This window comes from Rhinolophus ferrumequinum, chromosome 9 (assembly GCF_004115265.2).
Source record: "Rhinolophus ferrumequinum isolate MPI-CBG mRhiFer1 chromosome 9, mRhiFer1_v1.p, whole genome shotgun sequence".
NCBI lineage: Eukaryota > Metazoa > Chordata > Mammalia > Chiroptera > Rhinolophidae > Rhinolophus > Rhinolophus ferrumequinum.
Window position 1 is genome coordinate 2129765 of NC_046292.1, and position 19195 is coordinate 2148959.

The 19195-nt window shown below is 55.0% G+C and overlaps 1 protein-coding gene across 1 annotated transcript; it reads left to right on the forward strand.

Moving 5' to 3' along the window:
* Positions 1–3580: 3580 nt before the first annotated feature.
* On the forward strand, positions 3581–18939 carry CCDC27 (coiled-coil domain containing 27). Its single transcript, XM_033113703.1, has 13 exons — positions 3581–3594; positions 6612–6765; positions 7211–7343; positions 8375–8485; positions 9061–9206; positions 11846–11995; positions 12771–12866; positions 13162–13513; positions 13706–13836; positions 16096–16173; positions 16440–16652; positions 17210–17314; positions 18806–18939. The coding sequence occupies exons 1-13, from the start codon at positions 3581–3583 to the stop codon at positions 18926–18928; spliced, it is 1806 nt and encodes a 601-aa protein (XP_032969594.1). The 3' UTR covers positions 18929–18939.
* Positions 18940–19195: the final 256 nt, after the last annotated feature.

A 19195-nucleotide genomic window follows, 5' to 3' on the forward strand; every position in this document is an offset into this window, starting at 1 on the left:
CCAGTCAGCGTTGGCAGCAAGTGTAGAGTACTGCCCCCCAGGGTTCCGCTCAGTTGTTGGGGATACCGTTACCCCAAGCAGGGTGGGTTATTCCGCTCTGCTGGCGTGTCAGAAACGAAGCCGTTTCATCTCCCACATGTAAGCCCAATGCCACCTGGTCCGGCCCTGAACTACAGGCATTTGCGCCGCTTTACTTCACAGGTGCTACGTTTTTACAAATTGAAGGTTGGACCCTCCACCAGCAAAAGGATTACGACTCACTTTATTGTTATTGCACATGTTTAGCTGAATGGTCTGTCTGATGATAAAGTCTCACAATAAAGTGAGTCGTAATCCTTTTGCTGGTGGAGGGTCCAGCCTTCCACCACCCCAGGCCTCCCTGCCTCCTTCCATCCTTGGCCCCCTAGAGTGTGGCCTCCAGCAGCACGGAAGGAACCTGCCAGAGCAATGCTTTCAAAATGTGAGTCACATCAGCCTTCTGCTCACGTGCCCAGTGGCCCCTAGAGGCTCTGTGCCTGGGACCCTGGCCACCACTCTGAGCTTACGTTCCACCCCTCACCCCAACTTTGCTGCACTCCTGCCAGCTTGGTCACACTAGTCCTTGAACAAGCTACACTGGCTCCTACTTCAGGGCCTTTTGAGGACTCAGTATCCTGCCTGTCTAGAGGGCTTGTCCCCCAGACACCTGCAGGGCCAGCTCACTTGCTCACTCAGGTCCCTGCTCCAACGCCCCCCTCCTCTCCAGCAGCCCCCCTGCACGCTCCCTCTCCCCACCGGCTCGACCTCTCATCATGGAACGTTGTACTGCCCCTGACACCCGGCTCCACCTGTGTCTCTGCACCAAGTTCAGTCGCACAGGATGGGGACTAAGCTGCATGGGGAGCAGAGCCTGCCCACAGCAGGTGGTGGATGAAACCTGCAAATGGACTGAAACCGCACCGCTGGTCGGTCAGGACCACTTCTGCATCCTGTTCTGGAACCACCCATGTGTTGGACAGACACTCGGCCCTGAAGGCTCGCTCCACATCACACAGCTGGTCCTCCACCACGTAAAGCAGGAAGCAGCTGCTGTCGTCCACTAAACTCTGCAACAGTGCTTTGCTCCCGTACCCCACCCCAAAGCCAGCCCGGCCAAGGCGGCCGGATGGCCCGGCTCGGACATCGCGAAACCATCTCGTGCTGCCTCCAGACGCCGTGGTGTTGGAGGCTTCCAAGAGAAGTGTCTGGTGGGCCTGCTTTGAGGGGACCAATGGCCTTTTCACTTGGAGGGCAGAAAATGCTACAAGGGGGCAGAGCTAGATGGCACTTGGTCCTCTCGGGCAGGCACATGACTGGTGGGGGAGGTGATGGCACTGGGGGTCCCGGGAGCAGAGATGTGTGGCCAGCGGGAGGAGAGAGCACCACAATGCAGGCCGTGCCCCGAGAATGAGTGGAGGCTGAGGCGGGAGCAGTGGGTGAGTGGGTGAGAGCGCTGGGAGGCGAGGCTACCCAGTTAGAACAGGGCAGACCCGGCACACAACGACCGGGGCAAGACTCCATGTCCCCGGCCCGAATCACCCCACAGGCGCTACCAGTCCGGATCTGCTCACTCTGTAATGTCTCCAGTGTGCGATCTAAGGAGGCGTTCAGAGAACAGGTCACAACCGAACACAAGCTGCAGGATTTCCTCTCCGACTGAACAAACTCGCGTCTGATGGGGCCGCCCGGCCACGCGGTAGAGCCCCCTGCAGGGCAGAGTCCTAGAGTCAACGAGGCGCCCTCCCTCGGCCCACTCGGGTGTCTCGGGTCCGCGTGGGGCCGTGCAGGCGGGGTGACACGTCCATGAGAGGGCGTCGGAGGCTGTGCGGCTCGCAGAGCCTGCGGTTCCCGTAGAGCCAGCCCGAGGCAGGTGCTCCAGGATGCGGCCCCGCCTGCCCTCCTGGGCGGCCCCCAGGCCTGGCGTCCAGTCTCGGCCACAGACGCGTCCCCTCGCTGTGCTCCATCACGTGCTGCTTCCCCACCAAGTCCGTGAACTCGGCCGCACGATCCTGTAACGTCTTCTTCGTCCGGCCCCTCGTGGGGGTCACCGGGCCCCCGGGGGGTCAGGGCGGCGGCAGGGTCCTCGCTGAGCGGCCGCCGGAGCCGCGCTCTCCGCTGGGGGCCGCCGACGGGGCGGGACTCGCGAGGCAGGTCCCACGTGAGACGGGGTCCCGCGGGAGGGGCAGCTGGCGCTCGGAGGGGCTGCTCCCTCAGGCCCCGGTTCCTGAGAGGCGGGGGTCGGCGCAGGCTACGGGGACCGCGGTGGCCCCGGCCCGCAGCCGGCCGCGCCCGCCACCTGCCGGGCCACGGAGCAGCCTCAGCACCAGCCCCGCGGGGCCCCCGCCCGTCCCCGAATGCCTCCCGCGGGAGGGGTCCCACCACGGGCACTGACCCACCACGGGGGCCACCTTCCACTGAGGCGCCACGGTTTAAAGTCCCCGCGAGCCCGCAATGACTCGGAACCGGAAGCTAGGGCGCGGCATCGGGGCGAGGCCCAGGCGGGGGGCGGGGCTCGCGGGGCTCTGGAGGCGGGGCCCTGGGCATGGGGCGGGGCCTGAAGTGGAGGCCCCACGTGCTCGCACAAACACCTGCCTCCGGGTGTCGGCCATCTCCCGACCCAAGCGTCTTTTGTGCGCCTGTTATCTGCACCTGGAGCCTCTCCCACCAACCACATGATGTCCCTGATCAGCAAGATGGCTTTTTTACTTAAGTATTTTTGCAAAAATTGACTTAGGAATTAAACTAGCCTTAAATAGGGGCAGCCCATCGGTCAGTTGGTTAGAGCGCCAGCTCTGAACAACAGGGTAGCGCATTCCATTCCCAGATGGGCAGCTGAGCCGCACCCTCCACGACTACATTGAAGGAGAATGACTTGGATCTGATGGGCCCTGGAGAGACACACTGCTCCCCAATATTCCCCAATAAAACTTATTTTAAAAATAAGTGAATGAAATAGTTTTAAATAACCAAAATCATGGGCTTTTTGGCCATCTGAATTTCCACTCGAGTTTTATTAACAAGATCCCTGAACCACAAGCCTGCTCTTTTCCTTGAGTCAACGGACACTGGACACTCCGCAAGGTGTGCAGCTCTGAGCTCAAGCCGGCCTCTGGCCTGGGTGCTGGCAACAAGACGCAGGTGTGCCTGCCCTTATTTCACACTAGCCCAGCAACACCCCTCCACCCCCGAAAATGGGACTGTAGCAGGAGATAGGGGCAGCTACCCCCACCCCCAAGACGCCCTGACTCCAGGGTACATTTTCTGGTGCTACCTAGCCTGTGTTTATGCCAACTCCAAATATATCCTCCATATTTGGGGAAAATCGAGCCCTTTTCTCATAAAGTGACAACACCAGAAACCTTGTTTTGTTTACATAATGGCATGTCTACCTCAAGGCAAGTTTTCTATTTATTGCCTTCTCCATTGATTGAACTGTCACTTTGGGCTTCTGTTAATTGAATCAGAAATCTACTTAAGTGTTTTAATATATAAGGATCTGGTTAAACTGAATTTAAAAGACCAGTGTAAAAACCAAAGGAAGGACAAGATGTGATTTTCAAACATGTTGGATCTCAGGTGAGTTGAGAAAAGTTCATGTGGTTCCCTATCTGAAAACAATTAGAAATTACATGTGAAAGATACAAAGTCATTTTACCAAAAACTAAATCAAGAAGATGAAAATTATTTCTCAGTATTTGAGGCCAGTGAAACAGGGCCACTTGTTATCCAAATATATCAAAAGTTCAAATATATAATAAGCTTGTTTAGTAATTTCATACTTGGTGGCAAAATTAATCTGACACATAGACACAGACAATAGTTTAGTGGTTATCAGAGGGTAAGGGGGGAGGGGGACGGTAGATGAGGGTAAGGGGGATCAAATATATGGTGATGGAAGGAGAACTGACTGGGTGGTGAACACACAATGGGATTTATAGATGATGTAATACACAATTGTACACCTGAAATCTATGTAACTTTACTAAAAAAATTGTCATCCCAATTAATTTAAAAAATAATAATAATAATCTGACAGCATTTCGGGCTAGTAAATTTATTATTTTTTTAACAATATTTTCTTGGAAAGAATCGTATCCTGAATTTCCTTCCCCCAGCCAGGAAAGATGCCACCCAACTAAAGGCTTGTATAATTAGGATTTTGCTTCTGTGACATTGAAGACGTCCTGAAAGGCATTTGAGGGCCGGAATCTCCGGACATTGCTTTAAAGATGGAAAAATGGAGCCCCTCCCCACTGAAAGAGCTCTCCCATAACCCAGTGACTCCTTCTCAAGGACTCCTTCCCAACAGCTGGGAAGTGTGATGTCAGAACGCAGGATGACTGCTTGGGTCACAGTTGTGAACAGAAAAGGGTCTGTATGCTAAGTAACCTCACAGGGTGGTCTGACCCTAAATTCCTAACTGGGGAGGTCAGGGTGGGTAGCCACTCACGCACCAGGCATGTAATAACTTTTTTACTAAAAAGCTTATCTTTGCCTTCCTGTTCATTGTTTCTGTGCCTCTAGATTAACACACCTTTGAAATGCCCCCTTTCAGACCCCTCCTTCTAAAACATAATACCCTGAAAGAGCAAATAATCCTAACTATCCTATAATCCAGTCCCCAACTTGCTTTCTCCCACTTCGTGTAATCTTCCTTGTGTTCCCTCTGTAATTCCAAATGCATAAAGGAAACTGCACAACAGTCACACTCCGCAGCATGTGAGACCTTGCTCCCCAGTACATATTGTCAGTTTACATCAAATAAACTCTTCTAAAACTTCTCTGCAGGTTTGGACGTTTCTGACATCAACACAGTTGAGTAAAAATAAAGGTGAAGACCAAATGTCAGACCAGGGTGTAAGCTCCATGGGACAGAGACTGTCTTGTTTTCTTTCACCCCCACTGTCCCCAGAACCGAAAACAAGGCTGGCGTTTTACCTGCCTTAAGAATTTACCGAATTAAAGTTTGAAAATAAGCCGGAATGTCCTCAGCTTTTACTGCACTTTTCAACAGGAAGTCTCATAACTCAGAAATACTACTTCACTCATCTGACCCAATACTTTTCAAACACCAGGGATGTGCCAGGCACGTTTTTAGGTGCTCTGAGGCTCGGAATTGCGTCTGGAGCACATCCCAGACCAGCTCATGGCTTGTCAAAGGGAACAACGAGCAGAATGAAGTTGGAGGACCCACAGGTGGACTCTGGGGCAGCACATTGATTCCCTTGAAAGAAATCGAGGTCACTTAAGAACGCAGCTCCACTGAGTCTTCAGGGTCTGACATTTTCCATCCACCTGAAGGATGGGCGGGAAGAATGGCGGGCTCCAACTACCATTTTCTTTTAATGGAGATAAAAACCACCACTGTAAAGTGCACCATCATGGCCTGTGACCCATTCACAGAGGTGATCCACCATCACTACTGTCCAGTTCTAGAGCGTTCCATCCCCCAAAAGGAGACCCCACACCCATCAGCAGTCGCTCCCTCCTCCCTTCCCCAACCCCAAGCTCCCACCACTAATGTGTGTCCTGTCTCTGGATTTGCCCGCTGAGGACATTGCATCGAAATGCAATCCCACCTGACGTGGCCTTTTCAGCATGGTTCCTTTCACTGATCGTCACATTTTCACAGCCTGACTTGCAGCTTGAGAAACATGAAACGGTTGTACAGAAACATCTTCAGGAGGCAGCCTGGATGCAGGGACGCCCGTCCTGAAGTCCTCAGCAATCCTGACACCTGTGTGTCCAGGAACCTGGGATGGGAGGTTTAACAAAATCACAGTGAGCCTAAGCGGTCTCTCCCATCTCCATCCCAGTTCTGTTTTTTAAACAAGAATTACAGTGTTGGGGCCGGCCCGGTGGCTCAGGCGGTTAGAGCTCTATGTTCCTAACTCCAAAGGCTGCCAGTTTGATTCCCACATGGGCCAGTGGGCTCTCAACCACAAGGTTGCCGGTTCGATTCCCACAAGGGATGGTGGGCTGCGCTCCCTGCAACTAGTAACGGCAACTGGACCTGGAGCTGAGCTGCGCCCTCCACAACTAAGATTGAAAGGACAACAAGTTGACTTGGAAAAAAGTCCTGGAAGTACACACTATTCCCCAATAAAGTCCTGTTCCCCTTCCCCAATAAAATCTTTAAAAAAAAAAAAAAGAATTACAGTGTCGGGTGTTAAGAAATGCTTCCACATTGTGGATATTAACCAAGGACGTCTAATTTTCATGTCAGAGCCACTGACCTAGTGTCGGATTTTCAAAAGGCAAAATACTGGTGATGGGAAAAAAGAAAACAAGAGAATGTCTGCTGGTGCCTCAGGCCACTTCTCCAACCTCTGGGGCCCCTGCCTGGTAGAAAGTAAAGACCAATGAGCTGCTGCGTTTCCATGGAGACGTCTGTGACGCCCTGCACTGCTCCTGGGATCCCGAAGGAAGCTGGTCTTCTCCAGGCCTGTGCCAGGAGTTAGGTCCAGGGTGGCGCCTTTCCCTCAACAGCCTGCTCCAGACCCAAGGCCCACAGGAGTGTCTGTCCGGAAATCACTCAGGTGGCAAAGCTTGGTCCTTTGTCGCCCTCTCCTGATGTTGCCTCTCGGGGCCAGGAGGCCACAGAAGCCGAATCTGCTTCCCAGCTTAATGGACAAGGGGCTGATGGCCCTCCGGAGGGTGGCCAACCGGGACTGCCGAGCCCAAGAGCTGAAACAGTGCTCCCTCAGCAGTCCGGCTGAGGCTGTCAACCTGTACTACAGAAGGCTGGTACGGCTGAGTCTCCTGCTTGAAAGGCCTGGGGGGAGGGGGCAGGAGGGGGGGGAGGTCAGCCCAATTGCTCTCCAAACAAGTGTGGTGATGCATCAGACAGGTTGGTTCTGGGAGTGCAGAGCGTGGAGAGGACCCAGAGCCTGGAGGAGAAGGGGCGCCCTGGCCCTGAGCCTTCCTTAGGGGCTTCTTGACGAGGACCACAGCGGGGAGAAGAGAAGTTAGGAAGGGAAGGCTCAGGCGGAGAAGATGAGGCGTCTGCTGAGGGCGACTGAGGGCCCCCATCCTCGCCCCAGGGCTTCCTACATGGATGTGTCATCTGGGCTCTACCAGCTCCATGGCTGTCCGCAAGCTCACTGTGTGCGGGGACAGGGGACAGAACGATGATGCCCTCACCATCAGGTCCTTTCTCTCCGTGACTGTCTTCTTTATCCCACCCCACCAGAACGGCCTCGAGCAGGAGGCCGGCCTGGAGGACAGGAGTTTCGCGCAGGAAATGGAGGAGCTGCGGAAAGTGTTTCTCAGGCGTCCTGGCTGCCCCCAGTTCTGCAGCCGGTCCACGTCCATGTCGCATTACGGTGAGAGCTGCCAACACCGCCCCCTCGGGAAAGCCGGTGGGGACCTTCCCGGCACGTGAGCCTGGAGGGGTGGTCAGCTGCTGTTTCCGAATCCCTGCGTCCATCCATCACTGTGTGTGGAGCCGGGTGTGTATGTGGTGGGAGGGCAGGGGGTGGTGGAGGAAAAGAGAGAAGGAAAGGACCCCCGCTCCCTTTCACTATTCCTGTGGGTATTTGTCTCCCAGCCTCTTGCTTTTCTGTCTCATTCAGCAGAGACTGAGTAGGGTTGTGGGGCAGAGGAGAGGGGAAAGTTTGAAGATTCTGGAAGCTTCAGGCAAGAAGTCCATAAGGCCTAAGATAACTCCTGAGGAACCAATCCCTGTAAGGAACTTTAGCAACCTTCAAACCCCACGTGTTCTGATTGGAACATGAGGCTCAGAGAGGGCAGCTAAGGCGCTCAGCGGTCACCAGGGGTCAGCCCAGACCGGGGCTGGGCCCATTTCCCCCCACCGCACGGGGCTCTCCTGAGCAACGGTGTGAGGGTGGTTATGATCTGCTGCCAGCAACTGAGGTTCTGTTCGTGTGTGGACCTCAGCCAGGACCCCACCCACTGGTTGGCGCTCTGGGCTGTCCCGTCTCAGCGCCAGGCTGCGGAGAGTGGCCGGTGCTCCAGAACCAGGGCTGTGGGCAGATCTCTGGGCAGAGCTGAGGGTCCACACATTCCTGGGTACGGGGTCTGCCCCCTGGCGGGAGGCACTTCTGCCACACTTTGAGGAGGGGCTGTTTTTATAGACTATAGATGGGAACATGGGTCACCTGTCATTCCGTGCGCATCCACTTAGATAAGGTGGCACCTGGTCTGTTTCCGGTGGACCTGCCAGTGATGGATGGGTAGGAGGCATAAGAAGTTTCGATCGAGCCCCAGGATTCAGTCCCATGCTTCCACTGAGAAAAGTCACCTTAATGCTACCCCATGTTTAAAAAGAAATGAAATAAAAACGCCTGCCCCAGAGGTCTTGGGGTCAGAGGCTGGCATTTTTAACGTCCTGCAGGTTCAGCCACGACCGTCTCTTTGCCCGAGGAGCTGTGCACATGCTCTGAGGCCAGGAAGATGACCGAGAACTCCCTTTGCAACCAGCATGGCTTGGACACGCAGGTGGACGGTAAGGGCAGGCCTTGCTGGGCACTGGGCCCTCTCCTTGGCACCCAAGCCCTGAGGGCCTCTACCTGCACCTGCCGGGGACCCTGCACCCCCTAGGGCTACCTGTCTTCACTGTGGAACGCCCGACCCTGAGCACGTGCCTGGCCCCATGTCCCTTACAGGGGCCCCGGGGACACATCCCTCCTTGACTAGAGACACCAATATGCACTGTTCCTACAGACAAATACACTTCCTTTTATTTATCCATGTGGAAATCCACAGCCAGGTGTCCCCTTTGCCTGAATGCAAGGAAACCCCTGGCAAGTGTCCGGGGCCACCTGTGCACGGGACAGCAACAGGATGACCCCGTCGTCCTGACTCCCAGGCTCTGGGAATCTTACAGGCTGCTGGGAGGATTCCCTCCCTCTCTCCAGCACCCACACTGGGCTGGGTGTCCGGGGAAGGGCTTGGGCATGTGGAGGAGCCTAGCTGGGCCGTGAAGGGTTTCTGAGGGGGTCTTGAAAGGTGGACGTTTTCGTGGAAGACTCCAGGGCCACTCGACCTGGGAAGAGCCTGACTCCCCCTGCTTCTTGACAGGGCGCCTCCTTTCCTTGAGTAAGAGCGCCTGCGAGTTCAATTACTTGGGGGACAGGAGTGAGTCCCCGGTCTCCAGCAGCCCAGTCCTGGCATGCAGCCACCTGAGAAAGCGGATCCCTTGGTACATGTTGGTCATCCATGAGAAGGTACCACTGGACACGGGCCCCGGGGACAGACTCTGGCCCTCATGCCCCAGCTCTGCGTCCTGGTGCAGAGGGTACCCTCTCCACACCAGAGGCTCTCTTTCTAGAGTCTGGTTAGCAGTGCAAGCAGGTCCCCAGACGTGGTCTCATTGGACCTCCAAGCCCCTCCTTTGGCATCTGTGAATCAGACACTTTATAAACCTTCTGGCCCCTGTTCATTGCCATCCACAGGCTGGCACTTTGAACTGCAGTGGACGTCCCCCACTCGTGTGCAGCTCGCCAACGTAGTAGTGACCTTCCCCGTCTGTACACCTTTGGACACAGTCATCGCCCTGGGGAGAATGTGTCCTTAAAGCTAGTAATAATCAGGGGCGGCCGGTTAGCTCAACGCCAAGGTTGCCAGTTCGATCCCCGCATGGGACACTATGAGCTGTGCCCTCCTTAAAAAAAAAAAAAAAGTAATAATCAGCATGATATGCAAACACCTACCCACGAGTCAGTATTTATTTCATCGATGTTGATGAGGAAAACTCACCCACAATTTACCGGTCTGGTAATTCCCTTGTTCGTGATTTTAGTGGCAGAGGTATTCTGGCCTCATAACCAAAAAGAAAGTTGGGAAGCATTTCCCTTTTTTCTATTCTCTGAAAAGCGTTTGCATGAAGATTGGTGTTATTTCTTTGTTAAATTCTGAAGAATTCATCACCGAAGCCATCTATGCCTAGAGAGGTCTTACATGGTTGGTTTTTAAAGTAACAAATTCAATTCCTTTTAAGATACTCAGATTTCCTTTTTCCTCTTGCTTACATTTTGGTAAGCTGTGTTTTTCTAGCAATGGGTCCATTTCATGTAAATTTTCAAAGTATTTGCCTAACACTGTGCGTAATAATCTCTGGCTATCCTCCCAAGACCTGCAGGAGATTCTGCAGGAGGTGGCCTCTTTTTCATCCCTGACACTGCTAACTCGTGCCTTCTCTTTTTCTCTCCATCTGTCTTGCTAGAGGTTTATCAATGTTAATAGTCTTTTCTTAGAATCAGCTTCTGTTTTGGTTTTTTAAGCTGGTGAAGTTTTAGTGACAGTTATGGAAACGAGTAATGCCAGAGGCTGGGTGGTTGCTCAGAATGGGGACTGACAGGCCGGGGGAGTGTGGGTTCATGAGTACTCACTTTACATTTATTCCCGAAACTCGACCTCTACATTTTATGATAGATTTCACAGTTGAAAAAGTGTTGATACCCTCTGACCAAGCAATTCCACTATGGGGAAATAGCCTGAGGATATAACTCGATAGAGATAAATGTAAAAGGATGTCTTTTGCAGTGCGGTTACTAACTTAAACAGGAGGAATGGAATTGTCTGCTCATGTATGTGAACCGGCCAAGGAAGGGGCTACAGGCATGGCTGCCTCCAGCAGTTCGAACAGTATACTTAGGGTTCTCTTTCTCTCATCTCTGCCGTCATCTGAACTGTCGCAGGCGAGTACATCTCTGGAGGCAAGACGGCAACAACACGCGTGTGCTGTGTACTCAGCAGCCCCTTGCGAGCACCTCCTCCAGTAATCACTGTCTTGTTCAAGACACATGTGTAGGACACATGTTCTGAGTCACCATGGCCAGTCACCAAAAAAAACCCACATATGATTTGTGCGTGATTATTTTCCCCTTTTATCCTAATAGTACAAATAATCCCCACCTACCCTTCAGGTTCCCCAAATATTAACATGCTGCCATGTTTGCTCTATCCTTCTCTCTTCTCCCTCTCTGTAGCATTCATTCTTGCACTTATCTGTGTTATGCCCTTCCTTCTACATGCTTTAAGTTTAATTTGCAGTTCTTTGTCTGAATTCGAGAGATGGATACTTAGATCATTACTTTTCCTTTGTATCCCCTAGTACATAAATTTGAAGGCTATAAATTTTTCCGTAAGCACAGCTTTAGCTGCACCCCACAAGCATTGATATGTCCAAGTGTTCATTATTGTTCAGTTTACAATATTTTCTAACTTCCATTGTGATTTCTTCTTTGACTTTTGAGCTACATGGAAGCCTATTGCTAAATTTCCAAATTTTTGGAGAACTTTCTATTTACCTTTCCTTCCAGAACTCTGTCTGGGACCATCTCCCGCCTGCCTGAAGAATTCCCTTTATATTTCTCTAAGTTCAGATCAGCTGAGGACAAATTCTTTCAGTTTCTGTTTGTCTGAAAACAGCCATCGTCTTGTGTCTCCCAGTTTGAAGAATGGAGGGTGTTGAGATTTAGAGAATGGAAGTTTGAGGAGCCAAGGGCCCCTAGCAGTGGCTCTGGGAGAGAGTCGCTGGTTAGGTGTGGGGCCGTACAGAAGACTGGTGTCCTCAGTCATTACTGAGGGCTGGCCAGGAGCCAGGCTGAAGGGGAGACTGCCAGAAATCTCCTGGGACGAGGATTTCAGATCTGCCCTGTTAGGGTGTGGCTGCAGCAAAGAAGCATACATCTGGGGCTTGGGATTTCGGGGTCCCAGGACAGCAAGCCTGCTCTTCCTGGGCCTGGAGCTGCTGTCCTGCAGGTGGCTGGGGTGGAGGGTGGGAAGCGTCTGTGCCTGTATGCACATGGGGCTGCCCCCGCTTCCTGCCCAGGATCGCTCCCTGTCCGTGCTGGGGGAGGAGGTCCAGCGTCTCTCCGCGCTGGAGGACCAGGTGCAGAAGAAAGATGAGGAGATCCTGGCGCTCCAGGAGGAGAGGGAGGTCCTGAAGAAGGAGCTGAAATACCTCCTCAGCAGCAAAGGTCAAGGGACACTCGTGTGCCCAGGCATGAAGGTGAGCTGGGGGCTCTGTTTCCAAAGTGCCCAAACCTCCTGGGGACCCCAGGGGCAGGCCGTGGCCCTCTCTAGACTCAGGTTCCTTCCCTGTAACATGAGGGCCAGCTCCTCTGACGTCCTGGAGGACGGAAGGCCCCTGCAGGTGGAGTCCCCAGACTCCTGGCTGTTACCCCGAGGTGGTGGTGACTTGGATTAGCCTGACCTGTTCTGACTGCAGGACCTCAGTGTCCTTGCCTGTGAATGGGCTTGGGGACGCTGTCTCTGCCCAGGTCTGGGTGGAGGACTGGACAAGGACGGGGCCCAGGGGCAGCTCTGCATGGCCCTAGTGAGCAGTTGCCCAGTCTTTCTGCGATCTTTTCTTTCACACCTGAGGCTATAGCCTGATGTTGTGCTGAGAGCACACAGGAGTGGGGGTGGGGGCTTCAGACCATCCCGAATCCCCTGGCCACCTCCAAAGGAAACCGCCCAGACGCCGATATGGCCCGGGGGCAGCAGGAGTCTGGGGAGTCCTGGAAGCACTGGCCAGTCTCCCCAGGGCCGTGAGATAGCTGCGAGTGGGCAGAACACAGGGCATGATGTGCCAGGTGGGCACGTCTGAGGCTGGCCCCACGACTCTCTAAGTGACTGTGCCCATTACTGCACGGCCACTGCCCCCAGGACTGCCACCTGGGGGTCACCTACCGCCTCCTCCTGATGTGGAGAGGCTGCTGTCCTCCTTCCAGAGAGCCGAGGGAGCCGTGTGAGGTCCTGAGGCTCCCACGGGCGTCTTGTAGGAGCGGCCCCCTGAGTCGGCATCCAAGCCGTTTGTGAAACTGAGCCTCCTGAAAGCCTTTTGCAGGGACAACGAGGAGCTGCAGCGCTGGAGGCAGGTACGCTGGCCGGGCTGCTGAGCGAGCGCCACGGGGTCCCACCTGCAGCCCTCCCCTGCTGGCCCTCTGCCAGGCGCGGCCCGTCGTCACTCTGGAGGGGAACAGGTGCGGGTGGTGGGCAGCTCCCTGAAAAGCAGCTCCAGCGCTCCCCCCCCAGGGGTGCTGGGCACTTGCGGTCCCCGAGACTGAGGCTGGAGGCCTGGGCTGGGGTGGTGGCACCGTGCCCAGGGTGCTCCCTGCCCCTGCACTGCCCTGCGGTGCCCCAGGCCCCGCCCAGCACCCGTCCCTCTCTCAGATGCAGGAGGAGTATGCCATGGTGGACAGAGACAGGGACCTGGAAGGAGACTTTGAAGAGGAGGACGGCCTGGAAGGGGAGCCCGAGTCGGAGGAGGGAGCCCAGGGTGGGGTGGGCAGGAAGGGATCTTTGCAGGAGGCGGGGGCTATGGAGCTGGAGGAGGACATGGAGCTGGAGGAGGAAATGGAACAGGAGGCTGAGGGGTACAAGCATGGCAGCAGGAGAAGGACCTTCTCCCTGGACGAGCTGTTTGAGGAGGAGCTGATGGCCCAGCTGGAGGAGTACGAGCGGGTGATCCAGGAAGTCCAGTTCGGGCTGGAAGACACCAGGAGGGAAAACTCCCTTGCAACAGGTAGGCTGTGGGAGGAGGCAGAGGAAGGACCAGCGGCCCGGGCTCAGCAGCTGACCCGCCCAGGCCCCACGGCCTTTGCCGGGCAGGCGGGATGGGAGGACAGGGGGGCCCCGTGACCCCAGCCTGCTCACCCCTCCCTGTCTTCATCATCCCGCTCGTTCTCATCTCTCTCCCTTCCCACTGCTCACTCAGGAGCCATCACGTCTTTACAACGACAAATAGATTTCCAAGAATCCCAACTGCAAAAGATGAACGCAGAAAACGAGCTGCTGCAGAAAGAGCTTCGAGAACGGAACCGTCAATTACAGGCCATGTCCGACAAGGTGCTGACAAGGTGGCAGTGTCCTTAATCACGCCGGGCACCCACATGGCTTCACTCGCCCTCCCAGCAGCTCTGGGGTGGGTGCCAGCTCTCCCATCCCACTGATGGAGACGCTGAACCTAGGGATCTGAAGTGACTTTTCCAGGGTCTCGCCACCACGCCCCATGCTGCCCTCTGGCCCCAAAGGTCATCCCTGTCTCCCGGGCCTCTTGGTTTCTGATCAATTCTCAGGCATCTCCTGGCCTGAGTCCCAAGGGTGAGAAGCCCACCCACTCTTAGAGAGGTTGCCACTCTGCTGAGTTCACTCCTTGTTAAGCATTTTTAGTTTTTATTTTATAGAAGTTTTTCACCCACGTAGCTGAGAGAACCAAAGGAGAGCTCCACAGGCTTGTGATTCACAGAACGGGAGCGTCCCACCCTTCTTCCTCTCATTTGCCCTCACCCCAAGGTGACTACTTCCAACTCTTCTAGCTCATTCCTTAGAAATCACCTTCCAAGTCTCTAGGTAGTGCGCATCCAATGTCCAGACGAGATTTTCCTCCGTCTTAGCGTTACTTATCGCTGCCCTCAGTCCTCCCCGGCCTTTCCCAATCCCACCCCATCACGATGGCAGTGAGCTGACACTTGACACGATGACGACAGTTATTGGTAGCTCACGCACCGAACTGAAACACAAGCCTGTGAAACAGTATGAAGATGCATAAACCGTGTTTTAATACTGCTGCAGCCCACATCTTTCTCTTTCTTGATCTACTCGCTTATTTGCTCTGGAGCACATCCTCCAGTAGTTTTTTGAGAAAAGATGAGTGGGGGTAAAATTGGGAGGACACCATATATCTGCAAATGTCTTTATTCTACACATTAAAACAGTTCGGTTGGATACAGAATTCCAGCTTGGAAAGCACGTGCCCTCGGCAGTGTGAAGGCATTTTGTTCAGGTCTCCTTGCTTCTAGGGTTGCTGGTCTGAACCCAAAGTCATCCTGATTCTTGTACTTTCACACAGCACGGTCTTGATAGTGGATGCTTCGTCTCTGGAAAGGTGCAAGGTCCTGCCTTTGTCCCAGGTGTTCTGGAGATTCACAAAGTTGTGCCTTTTTGAGGGTCTATTTTCATCGTCCGGGGCACTCAGTGGCCAGCTAGAAGCTTGCGTCCATTCATTCTGGAATTTTTCTTGTGTACATTGTTTTTTATTTCCACCCCTCTCCTCTGAATTCTCCGCTGGCTTTCCAGTCACGGGCCCAGCAGGTCTCCAGTTTTGGTTCTATTCTCTCCTTCCTGTCCCTTCCCTCTTACTTTTCACCCCCGTGTTTTTTCCTTCTACTTTGCGAAGGTTCCCTTAACTTCATCAACAGCCCTCCTCCTGAGTTTTGATTTTGCTACAATGTTTACAATGTCTGAGGTCTCTCTTTTGTTCTCTGAATGCTCCTTTTTCCTTTTTTCCCTTTTTCAGTTGCAGCATCTTCTCTCACCTTGATGAGCACCTTCAGGATTGTCATGGCTTTTAACTTCTTGCACCATTTCTATTTCCTGCAAATTCTTTTTGTAACTTTGTTTTGGTCTCTGTCATTCATGCGAGAACTTGGCTCCAATGTCAGAGCACGTGGTGGCAATTTTGTGCTTCACGGCACAGGGGTGTGCATGGGCATTTCAACGGAGAGTTCAAAGGTAGTCTTTTCAGGTCATTCCCCCGGGATCTGAGAAACGGGAAGAATTTCTTGCTTGGGATGTGAAGTCTTCACCCAGTGGGGAAGAAGGCTGCAGCCTCCACCGTCATCACCCACACCCCACACCTGGAGTCTGGGGTCTCCACCCTCAGCTCTGCCTGGCATCTTCCAGGCAGAGACCCCCTGACATGAGTCTCCTGCCAGGTGGAGAGGGGGCAGGCACCCGACAGTTTAAGGTCGGGAACCAGTGTGTGGCTCTGTTTCTGAATCTTCATCCCACCACGCCTCCTCTGTTTCACCTGCACGACCACAAGAACCGGCACCACCACTTCCTGAGGCTTCCAGGGATCCTGAAAAGTGTGAATCGGGCTTGTTTTCAGCTCTCCCTGCTGCCGTCTTAGGATCCTACATTTTTGGGTCCACTTTCATGCCAGCCCCAGTGTTTTTGGTACTCTTCCTCCTCTTCTCCCACCCTCATCAGAAATCCCGCTGCTTTGATCTCACTGAAGGTCAGGGAGGGAGCAGTTAGACCCGGGTGTTGCTGCTGTGACCGCGCCCTGGAGTCCCCTGAGCCAGCTGCCCCTCCACCTTCCAGTTCTCCAATCTCCGAGAAGATAAGAAGCACCAAGAGGTGATGGGGCTCATCGAGAAGGACAACATTGTCCTCCGACAGGTGACCGCGGGGGTGGGTGACCGGTCAGCCTGACACAGCGACAGGGAGTTAGCTGGCACCCCTCTCACAGTTGAGTTGGGGCCCACTTCTCTTAGGCCGTGCCCCATTCGACAAATCAGGAGGGCCCACACACAGGCTCTGAGCGAGCCAGGGCTGGGTCCAGATTTGACCTGAGGGACTCAGAGCGGGCTGTCTTTGGGAAAGAAGAGGTGGGGACATGTGTCACGGTTTGGGCCAGGTGGACCTACTCCCGGGTTCTTCCCCAGCAAGTGTGGGAGCTGGAGCAGGAACTCACCAAGCAGAAACACACCATCTCGGAGTCCAAGGCCAAGATCAACTACCTGCAAGCCCAGCTAAACCAGAGTGAGAAGCACCTGCAGGGACAGAAGCAGCTGGAGGGGGAGATGCAGGGCAAGATGGAGCTGGTCCAGTACTCTGAGCAGCAGGCCCGTGTGGCCCTGGAGAGCGCCCAGTCCAGGGTATGCCCGGCCCCGCCCCCTGAGGTCCGGCCCCTCCCCCTGAAGACTACCCTGTAGCAGGCACCCCAGGGGCCCAGGACCCTCACCCACCTTGAGTTACAGTAGTGGGGACCACCAAATGTTTGGTTAAATGCCCCAAGTGAGAGCTGCCCGAGCACACAGGACTTCCCCCTGGGCCAGGGGGCGTCTCCCCTGGGGTCAGGAGGAGACTGTGCCTGAAGCTCCTTCAGGGAAGGGAGGATACCTGGGGTCTTTCAGAGCTTTGATGCTGTTTTTGTTTTGTTTTGTTTACCATGTGCAGGTTTTACTTCTTCAATTTAAAAAAGTTGGTAGAAAGAGGTAGAAAGTCTTTGGTGTTAGGCCACGCTGTCTGGGTTTTGATCTGGAACCTTCTAGCTCGCAGGCTGAGCTTGTTGACTTCTCCACCCTCAGTTGCTAGTCCCTAAAGCCATGCGGAGTGAGGACGGTTCGGCCGCCTTCTGTAGAACTTGAATGGGCTCCGGGCACCTTCCTTCCTCCCGCCAAGAAAAGTGGCGGTATTTTCCCTTTGCTCGCAGCTTGAAAGGCTAAGAAACAAGATCATCCAGGCCACCTTTAGCATCTCCGGGATCAAGCCCTCGGCCATCGAGATCTCTGATAATGACGTCCTGGAAGCCTTACAGGTATAACCCGCACTCAGCTGCCTCCCAGTCCCTGGGCCAGACTCCAGGCCAGAGCTCCCGGCATGGAGGGTGGACGGAGAGGCCAGGATGGAATGCTGGGGACGTCTGTGCTTATCCCAGCCTGTTGTCACTGTCACTGTGAGCCCGGGCTTGCCCTTTCTCTCTGCTCAGGCAGAGGAGACCCCATCTCATGACGGGGTGGGGATGTTGTGGAGCCCGCAAGGCGAGGATGCTCTCAGCACTGAGCTGCTGGGGTCCTGGAGGGTCTCTGGTGGCAGGAGCCTGTCCCCAGGCTCGGCCCAGCTCGGCCTCCTCAGCATGCCTCCAGGCTCCTCCGTGTAATTGTCATCCGCTGAGCCAGAACCCTGGCACACATCCCCGTCCCCAGCCTGGGCCCATGCCAGCTCCTCACAGACCCCAAGCAGAGGACTCCGGGCAGGGAGGTGTGGCAGAAACAGTGCAGGTTTTAGGGCCTGCAGTGGAGTCACCACCCACCCGCCCTTTGGTGGAGAAGCTGTAGGTCCAACTTGGCTTCACTGAGCCCAGGGCGTCCCCATGAAAAGGAGACAGTGTGCCGGCCACACGGGGTCTCGGGCCAGAGCCCTGGGAGAGTGCCTGTGGTCCTTGTGCACTTGTCACTAGGGGCTGCTTCTGCCCCAGGCCCCAAACCCCCTCTGAGGTCACAGCCCTTGGACCCCAGCAGATGCCCTTGGCCTTCCAGCACCACATTTCCCTGAGACCTGGTTTCTTTCCTCTGTAAACTGCAGTGGTCTACGGTACTCCTGCAGGGGGGCAACAGTGCTGGGGGCGGGGGGACTCCTGCAGGGGGTCTGGGGAGAGGTCTCTGTGGCCTGCCTACTGTTTGGGCAAAGGGAAGAGGGAGAGAAGGGAAGGGGAAAGGAGGGGAGAGAGAAAGAGGGGGCAAGAGGGAAGAGAAAGGGTGAGGGGCGGTGGGAAGGGAGGGGGAGAGAGTAGGAGGGAGGAAGGGGGGATGGGAGGGAGAGGTGGGGGGATGGGCAGGGGGGAAGGAGAAGGGGGTAGGGGGTTGGGAGGCAAAGAAGGAGAGGGAGTGAGGGAGGGTAGATGGGAAGGAGGGAAGGAGAGAGTGGACGGGAGGAGTCAGGACCGCCCAGGAGCCTGGAAGCAGGCCTTTCCTTTGCCAAAGCCTGGCATACAATGGCAAGGGGCCAGAGGAGGTTTAGGGAGGTGATGGGACCGCCTCCCTGGGAGGCACAGGAGGGACCTGAGGGACAGACCACAGGCCTCGGGGTCTCTGAGTCTCAGCGGACTGCACAGGTGGAATTGGGGCTTGTCAGCCGGGGGCGGGGGGTTCTCAGCATAGAAGGTGGCGGTGCTACAACCCAGAGCGTTCTCCCTGACCTCTCCCTGACCCCGGCGCACCAGTGGGAAACACTTCTCAGCGGCTGCCGCCCTCCTGGGAAGGACAGGTGGTGTCCGGCCTGAGCAGCCCCTACTGCATTCCTGTCCTAGAGGATCATCGCGGAGAGAACCGACTACTACAATCAGCTGAAACAGAAGGGTGTCAAGGTGCCCCCCCTGCCGGAGCTCCTGTCCTCGCCCAGCAAATCCAGGAAGCTGGCCCCCTCCAAATAGGCCCAGCCAGCTGAGGTCACAAAGCAGTTTGGAAGCCACCCCAGGGGCCCGCTTTTGCCGATTCACAATTAAACCCCGTTTTTGGCCACGGTCTCGCCTTTTCCTCCTCCAGGACTCAAACGGGGGCTTGGGCTCCATCAACACCCCCCATTCATGGCATCAGATACCAGCCCCCCTCACATGGCTCCTTCCCGGGAGACCCCACACCGAGCAGGGTGCCCTCGGCGGCCCCAGGTTTAGGCTTCCCCACTGCATTCAGGTCCGTCC

Excerpts from the sequence above, each read along its gene's own strand:
- CCDC27 (XM_033113703.1), top strand. Across the intron at positions 13,514-13,705 it reads GGAAAACTCCCTTGCAACAG|GAGCCATCACGTCTTTACAA; the intron begins GTAGGCTGTGGG and ends CTGCTCACTCAG. Across the intron at positions 17,315-18,805 it reads ACGTCCTGGAAGCCTTACAG|AGGATCATCGCGGAGAGAAC; the intron begins GTATAACCCGCA and ends TTCCTGTCCTAG.